The 8,683-nt window shown below is 30.6% G+C and overlaps 1 protein-coding gene across 1 annotated transcript; it reads right to left on the reverse strand.

Annotated features, from left to right (window-relative positions):
• Nucleotides 1-247: 247 nt before the first annotated feature.
• LOC111892047 (senescence-specific cysteine protease SAG39) lies at nucleotides 248-2,498 on the reverse strand. Its single transcript, XM_023888109.2, has 3 exons — nucleotides 2,014-2,498; nucleotides 1,507-1,817; nucleotides 248-726 (listed from the first exon to the last, which is right to left on the reverse strand). The coding sequence occupies exons 1-3, from the start codon at nucleotides 2,462-2,464 to the stop codon at nucleotides 436-438; spliced, it is 1,053 nt and encodes a 350-aa protein (XP_023743877.1). The 5' UTR covers nucleotides 2,465-2,498; the 3' UTR covers nucleotides 248-435.
• Between the last annotated feature and the right edge of the window lie 6,185 nt (nucleotides 2,499-8,683).

Raw genomic sequence — 8,683 nt, forward strand, 5'->3', positions numbered from 1 at the left:
ACTCCATATAGCCTTATTTGTAGATACCCTTTCTCTCCCCACGATGCACCCCATGAGTTCTTCATGAGCCAATACTTGACCGCGTGACGCGTCTATTGTTTAGAATTTTACAACATTTAATGAAAGCTGACTGCTTCACACTAACTACCTTTCTAATAACTTCTACCATGTTGGTGTTGTCTCGGCGACAGGAAAATCTTATATAAATCTTATAGAACGAGATTGTCAAATGACAAAAACCAAAACAAAAGCAACCTTACATATAATCACATTAAATTCTTTTAACTTTACAAGGTTTATATATTTTGATCTTTACAAGATTTAAATACATTTTGATCGGTTGATATAAAACCACATTTAATCAATGTAACTTTAACATAAGTTCAATATAATGACATATACACACTTAAATATCAATATCTTCGTCTAAATACTTCATGCTTTTGAAACAACGGGATAAGAAGGATCCATGGCGATACCACACAATCCTTCTTTCGCCAAGCTATCTCTTTTAATTCGTATATACCCCTTCTCTCCCCATGATGCACCCCATGAATTCTTCATTAGCCAATATTTGGTCCCATCCATAGTAGCCCCATATCCAACTGCAGTTATAGCATGATCAAGTTCAGTTCCACAACTTCCAGTAAAAACGCCACCCGAATAAAACTGGAACTCATATCCACTTGCATCAATGGCAATCGAAACAGGTTGATTTGCTACAGCCTGCATCGGTAAAATTGTTACATTAAAAATAAGACATTTAGAGAAAAAAAAATCTTTGGATATTACGTGATACAAAAAACTATTATTATGATTTAAATTCATTAACCCCCCCCCCCCCCCCCCCCCCCTATAATTCTCCCTTTCTTATTTTTAGTGCCCAAATAATATGTGAATAAAGAGCGAGTTGTTATATATATTGGAACTAATAAGCTTTAATTTGATTATTTTGTAATAAGAAAGTAACTCAATTAATAAAATTGATATTCATTTATTACTATATTTATTGTAATTATTATATAAAAATATTATGTGGAATTTATTAAAATAGAAAAATCAATAAAATGATACTTAAAAAAAATTAATTCAAAATAACTATAAAATAACATTTGACACTTGAATTAGAGTGTGATATATTGCAAAAAAAAATATTCGTTTATTAGGAAAGATTTTAGGGTAAACATGAAATTATTCCGTCAACATTAATCAAATATTTTATTATTACTATTCTATTGATTCTTGAAACTTTGTAAATCAATCTTCAAATCCACGTCTCAAACATCCTCTAATGCAAGATTCTATGAAAAATACATATTTTGCCAAAAAGATCAATTTTTCAATTTCACATATTTACGTATTAGAAACATCCACAGCATAAATGAACCTATGCGTAGGTACGTGTTTTTATTCCATAAGTTTCTCCTTTGTCTTATTAGTAAATATTTAAGATATTATATATTAAATCAAGTTTGTAATTCTTTTGGTAGTAAATATATTACTTACTTGCAACAGAGCTTTTTCGTTGTTGGCCGGAACTTTCTCGTGGCCGGAGATTTTGGCCGCCGGAATGGCTGCTTTCTTGGTGTTGCAGATCCCATCTTCTCCGGTATATGGATAGACAGATTCCGCCGCTAGACCCTTTCGTTTTTCAATAAACTGGAAAGCGTTCTCCATTAGGCCTCCTTCGCAGCCTTGATCAATGCCATCGATATCACAGTCAACTAGTTCTTGCTCCGACAACGACACCAGTTTCCCATTTTCAAGCTTGTTAATTCCTTCCATGGCTGCCACCGCCGAAAAGGCCCAACAACATCCTGTTTCCAATAAAAAAAATGCATCAATAAATATACTTAAATCTTAATGGCTCTTTTTGTTGAGGAAACTAAAAAGGACAATCTATATTACTATATATATATAATATGGTGATATCTTAGTATGTATATCTTGTATATTGTTTAGTGTGTGTTGTGTACTATTTATTTTGCAGATATGACAAAAAAACAAATTTACCGCAATCGCCTTGGTCCTTAACGGGTGTTACCGCGCCTTCTTTTCGCCAATCAACTTCATCTGGTACCGCACTTACGTTCGCGTAACGAAATAAACCAGACACCACATGTGAATCTGAATCTGGTTGTTTTTTATAACCGTTGCGTGAAGCGCGAAACTCGTCATTGGTTAAATCAGCGAATTTATTGACTTCAAGTGTGTAACTTTGGTCTGAACGCGCATTATGTGCATCAATATAGGCGACGTTGTTTTTAAATATTTGAAAACGTAGCTGTTTTTCATTTTCATCTGTATAAATACGTCCGTGATGAGCCATCCACTGCTCGTGTCTGGCTATCATGGTTGGGTCGTTGAGGGTGCGTGAAGTGGCTCGGGAGGCCATGGCTACTAGAAGCATGAGCAAGGCCAAGGTCATCACTAGGGTCGAGCCCTTTTGGTGTGAGTTGGCCATGTTTGATGTTGGATTGTTGGGTTGTTGGTGGGGGTTATATGGCATGCATGGATGGGGTTTTATAGGGAAAATTTCTTGAAAGCCTCCATGCTTATCGTTTTAATAATTTTTATAAATCATATTTATGTTAGTTTTATTTTACTCAATAAGTTACTTTATATTGTAATGTTTATTTGTGTCGTTATTGTATTAATAACTTTTATATGGTGTTTAATATGTTAGTAATTTTCGAAATTTAGACAAATGAACAAAATATGTTACCGATCTTATTTTGGTATTGGTTATATATGTTAAATCCATGCAAAATTACGTATTTCTAGTTATTTTTTTTATATAGGACGTGATTTTAAACTCAATATAAAATAAGAAACTCGGCATACTAGAAGTCAATTGTTATTTTATATAACCGAATATCTTTAATTATAAGGTTATCATACAAATTTGTTAACATTAATTTTAAAATTACTATTATATTTTTTAACATTAATTCTAAAACTATATACCCTAAGGGAATTTTATTGCACTTTTGTTATAAAAAAATTTAAGTTTTTTTATGGCTTATACTCGTTGATATTCATTCTTTAGGTCTTAGTTAAATATTCAGGATAATCTTGATAAACATAGCATAAAAGAAGAAACAACAAACAAGCACGTATAATGAAACTACATCCACAAAAACTCAATTAGTGATTACATATAGGTTAAAAAATAAATATGATTTCACAACCTATAAGTTTCGTGAACTTAAAAAAAAATTGTATTTTTTTGTTTTTTGTGGCGGTTTATTTTTATGTTCAAAACATAATGCTTACATAGAGCATTAGAGAACTTTTGGCTTCAATTGTTTGACAAACGTTATTTTCTGAACAAAAAATTTCATTTGACACTACAAGTTTCTAGTATTTAGTTAAACAAAACGCTCCAAATATAAAAGTTATACTATCATTTAACATTTAACAAAGGTCTGTCAGCTACTGACTACCAGCTATCAGTTATCCGATATTCGTTATCCGTTACCTGTTACCGCTACTAATTAGTTTTGTCGAACACCTCTTTAAGGTTATTCGATATGCCTCTTTACTAAGTCTAATAGGAGGTTAGTTCTAACTCGGTAAGATTCAGATTGTTTGATACCACAATTGAAAATCTTTCATTCGGTCTAGTAGTCTTTGATATGCACCTTATTAGGTATCATATGATGTTGAGTCCTACTCAATCAACAACTATTAAAAACTATTGATATTCGTTTTATTTTTCATTATTAACCATATGTTTAAGTATTATTTTGGTAAACAGAATACATGTGTTGCGTTGGTTTCACTTATGTAATGGGCTCCTCGTGGCCCCTCCTTTGAATATTGACGAGCTTATTTCAAGATGGGTTTTGAAGGTTTGGGAAACAAAAGGCACAAATTTGTGTTGAGTTTAATTTTTTCGGTTATACAGGTGATCTAGAAAGTTCAAAATCCTCCTTAATAAATGAAGGCTTTTTGGTTAATTGTCAATCTCTTATGAGTTTTGACACTTGTTATTTTGTGATAATTTTGAAATAAATATTATCCACTTGTCAATTTTTGGTTTGTTTTAATTTTTAATTAAAGTCATATACTTATAAATGTAAAGTATTAAATATATATATATATATATATATATATATATTAAATTGTAATAAATACATTTCTTTATTTCTTATTTTAAAGTTGTACATTAAAAAATATTTCATTTTTATACTTTAAGTTTAATCATTTTTTAAATCAACCCGTATAATATACGGGTCTCTTGGTTATATTTAGGTTATATTTAAGAAGTTAATATGCAACACGATGAAGAGTGGGATGAAATCCAACTTATTATGTACTTAGGGCTAGTTTAAGGCTTTAGAGTTGGAATACTTGATGTTGTTCTCTTTTTGATACTTGTACTTTGTATTGATCTTTTGCTAGAATCTTGCTAGTCGGTGTATTTTATATATTTACTTTTCTACGGTTCAAAAAAAAAAAAAAAATTCATACCAATACTATCTTATAATGGTATTAATTAATTCGTAATGCAAATTAAAATTAGATTTTTTATTAAAAAGCCTAGGTGCTTTGCTTAAAGTAATTTGCTTTAGACTCGTGCTAAGTTCCACTGTTCCAATGCAATACTCAAGTGGTTGCCTTGCCTTAACGGATCCTTGAATCCTAACTCCTATATGGAAATTTTAATATTAGACCTCTCATTATAAAAATAATAATAATAATAATATATATATATATATATATATATATATATATATATATATATATATATATATATATATATATATATATATATATATATATATATATATATATATATATATATATATATATATATGATATCGAAATAATTCAATAATAGAATAAAAGATTAAAACGCAAATCGATTTTATACAATTGGTTGAGATAAGATTATGAACATGTTTAATTAACGGATCGAACCTATGAACTAGTTTAATCAAACAAATAGGGCCGGAGTTAAAAGACCGATTTCAATTATTTAAATATATTTTAGTTAATCTTACAAATCAAAAACAAAAACTATACCTTAAAATCTTAAATATATTATTTGGGAGTATTATTAGGGAGGGTGTCGCTCACAAAGTCGATCACAACAACCCTATAATCTTTATGGTCTAAGAGTCCAAATTAAGAATCACAAAGTAGTATCATAATCATTTTAGATAATTTTATCACTTTATTATAATGTTAGAATTTGGAAGGAAAAGAAGGTTTCTTGTTTGGTTTGTTACGACAATCATACTCACGTTTAATGCATTTTCCATTGTGGTTTTGATGGTTCTTATTCATTTTCACAACATCAGATTTTTGTCACATTCATGAACAAAGAGTGATTCCTCAATTTGTATGTGACACCTGAGTTGTATCATTGATAACTCTTCATTTTGATGTTTTAAAGTATGCTTAAAGTCCTTTGAAGATGGTGGTAACATGTCAATCATATCGATACAATAATGCATTCGTCTATTTTCATGTTGTGTGGAGTGCATTGACCCAAAATGCGAAGAATTTCACTGTACTATTCCATAACAGGCCTTGAGTATGCCATTTTATAGTATTTAAAATTGCTTAACAAAAGTTCTTGCTAGAAGCATCCCAAACGATATACTAATTAGACTCAATGGTATGTTAGGGATTGTTGCATTCTATACACAATATTTTACGTAGCAGAAAAACATTTAAACCATATGTGCACATGCATCATATGGATCCAGGTTTTACTATTATAACAATCTACTTTAAAACTTGAAAATACCAATCTCTTGACCTTCTTGATTCCTTGATCGAAATCTTGTCACAACCACTTTGCAAGGATGATAAAGACCCAAACCAGGAATCTCTCTAGTGGAATCATCACACCCAAGACACCAACTAGCAAATATGAAGTTTAGGAAAGGGGAGACTTGGAATGAAAATTTCGAAGGGTTATAATTTTCGTCCCATGAGAGGTAAAGGAAGGGGGAGAATGAAATTTATGAGTTAGGAGCACCTAGGGTTTGATCCCTAGCTCCCTATTTATAGGCTTATGTTGCTTAATCAGTAAACAACTTAAAAATTAATAAGGTTATCATTATCCTTTTAGAATTCATCCCTTACTATATCCTGCAGGTTTTTGGAATATTCTAATTAACTACTAGTTAATTAACTAATATTCAGTTCATCTAATTAATTAAAACTATTTGATTAATTCCAAAATAATTTCCAATTAATTTGTTATTTTATAATACATTAATAACTTATTTTATCCTTATTCATTATTGTTTAATTAAGTCATGAGGGCAACCCAAAAGGACCCTACTACTATTATAAATATTACTAATCAGTTAATGACATTGGACATTATTTTCCAACAGGGTATTCCATAATTTCTTCGTATTCTATGTGTTTTGGTAGATATCAAATAGAGGATCAGGCATACCATTAAGAATGTAACCTCTACAGATGTTGTTATCATTCTCTCACTTACACAGACATTAAGTTTGCTCCACGGTTTCATCTTATTCTGGTTTTGATGTAGGAGTGCTTAGAACATAAACCACCTTCAAAGTAGTCAGTAGAAAAAGAATCTTCTTCTGCCAGTGACGAAAATCATTTCCTTGGAACTTCTCCAACTTATCAAACCTAGAAGTCATCTCTTTCACCGGTTCACTCATTATTTTAGAAAATCGAAACAAATATAAGATTTGGTTTTTAGAATTTGGGAGGAAGAGAATGTTTCTAAAACCGATAAGTAGCTTGGATCTTCTTGAAGGATTGTGTGAATATTTTTCGAATATGATATTTCGACCATAATGAACATTTTCCGAGTATGCCATATATGTATGGGTTACACGAAAGCCATATTACTAGGATAATCCTTCAAATAACAATCTCAAATCAACACACTAATATGAGACTACGAATTAGGGTTTTCATAGAATTCAAATTCCTTTAATTACTAAAGATAATCATCGATCAACATTAAATGTTGATTTTATGCCATAAATAAGGGATGAGGGTTTGAAGGAAATTATTAGAAAATAATACTTTCCATATACTTCCTTAACAAAATAATATTTAATATTAACTAGTTCTTATCTTTGCTAATCATTGTAATTTGAATTTTATAAAAACCCTAGTTCATGGTCTCATATCCGTGTCATGATTTAATATTTTTTTCCTTGAAGGATTATGCCCATAATTTGGATTTCATGTAACCCAAACATAGGGTTGAAATATCCAAGTTACTTATCATATTCAGAAAGTGTCCACACGATCCTTTAGAAAGATCCAAGTTACTTATCGATTTCAGAAATCTTCTTCTCCTCCTAAATTCTAACATATAATACATTGGTTTTTGTTCTTTGCACTCTTGAAAACAGTCAAAGTATTACAATTGTTGAAATTTTATTTTGATAATTTTATGGGTTGTAAACTTCTTTATTTTAGAAGATATTGTTGAGCTATTAAATTACATACATAATTTAATAAAACAAATCATTGAAGTGTTCATTAGGAGTGAATGCATTATTTTTGTCCAAATAGTTTTTTTTGGTTGTTGGTGCTGTAATAAATTATGGTGGGTTGTTTTGTTATTTTGCTAAATGGTTTGCAATTTTTTTTGGACTAAATCGTTTGTAAATTAAGTTTTAGATTATACTTGTTAGGGGTGTCAAACCCAACAAATAAAGGGTTACAATAGACTCCAAATACATTGCTTTAATGCACTAAAAAGTAGTACAAGGCAAGCAGGGTCGAACCATAGAGACACGGGACAAAAGTCTATACCTCTTTGCGCAAGGTACTTTGGTCACAAAGGGGGGTTTTGTTTGCAAAAGTCAAATAATGAAAATAACAATCAACTTTGGAACATGCAGAAAATGAAATAGATTTGTAAACAAGTTGTAAAAGTGCTTCCAGTTCTAGTTCTCAATGTTGTCATTTAACCTGATTGTGACTTGATGTAATTTGTGATTACTATTCTAAGTTAGTACTGAAAGGTATTAACACACTCTAATACCTCTCGCTTACCAAATTATCTAACCAAAACACGCTCTTTGACTAGACCTAGCTATACTAATTCAACCTAAACACACTCTTAGATTGTATTGAAAAGGCTGCATTAAGTTTTGTACAAGCTTCCCAACAATGTTCATTTCTTCTCATACGTTCGAAAGTGTGAAAACATGTGATAAATGTTCTACAATAAGAAAACCTATTGTTTGTTACCAATCATTAACTTTATAGAACGATTAGGTGCCCTAAAAATTAATTAACTACATAAAAATTCAATTCATGAAAGTGGTTAATCAAACACAAATCAAATTTAAGGGTTATAGTTTAAACAAAAACATAATCACTAGAATAGAATCACAAATCAAACATCAAATCATATGCTTCAAGTCAAGCAATCAACATGTTTTGAACAAGAACTAGAAACTAGGGTTTCTTAGCCACACATGGCTAAGAACAAATCAAACAAGAATAAAGATGGAATTGGAATGTTTAATGCTTACAAAAATGAAATCAAAAGTGTTTGCAATGATTAGGTCTTCTCAAAAGCTCCAAAAATTCTCCTAGAATCGCCTAAGATCGCCCCTAGTTGCTCAAGAAATCGTCTTTTTCCCTCAAAATGATGTCTTCCCTTCTTTTATTAAAGTTCACGTGCTTGCCATAAGGCCATGCGTTTTTAGCATGG

This window comes from Lactuca sativa, chromosome 7, assembly GCF_002870075.4.
Source record: "Lactuca sativa cultivar Salinas chromosome 7, Lsat_Salinas_v11, whole genome shotgun sequence".
NCBI classification, from domain to species: domain Eukaryota; kingdom Viridiplantae; phylum Streptophyta; class Magnoliopsida; order Asterales; family Asteraceae; genus Lactuca; species Lactuca sativa.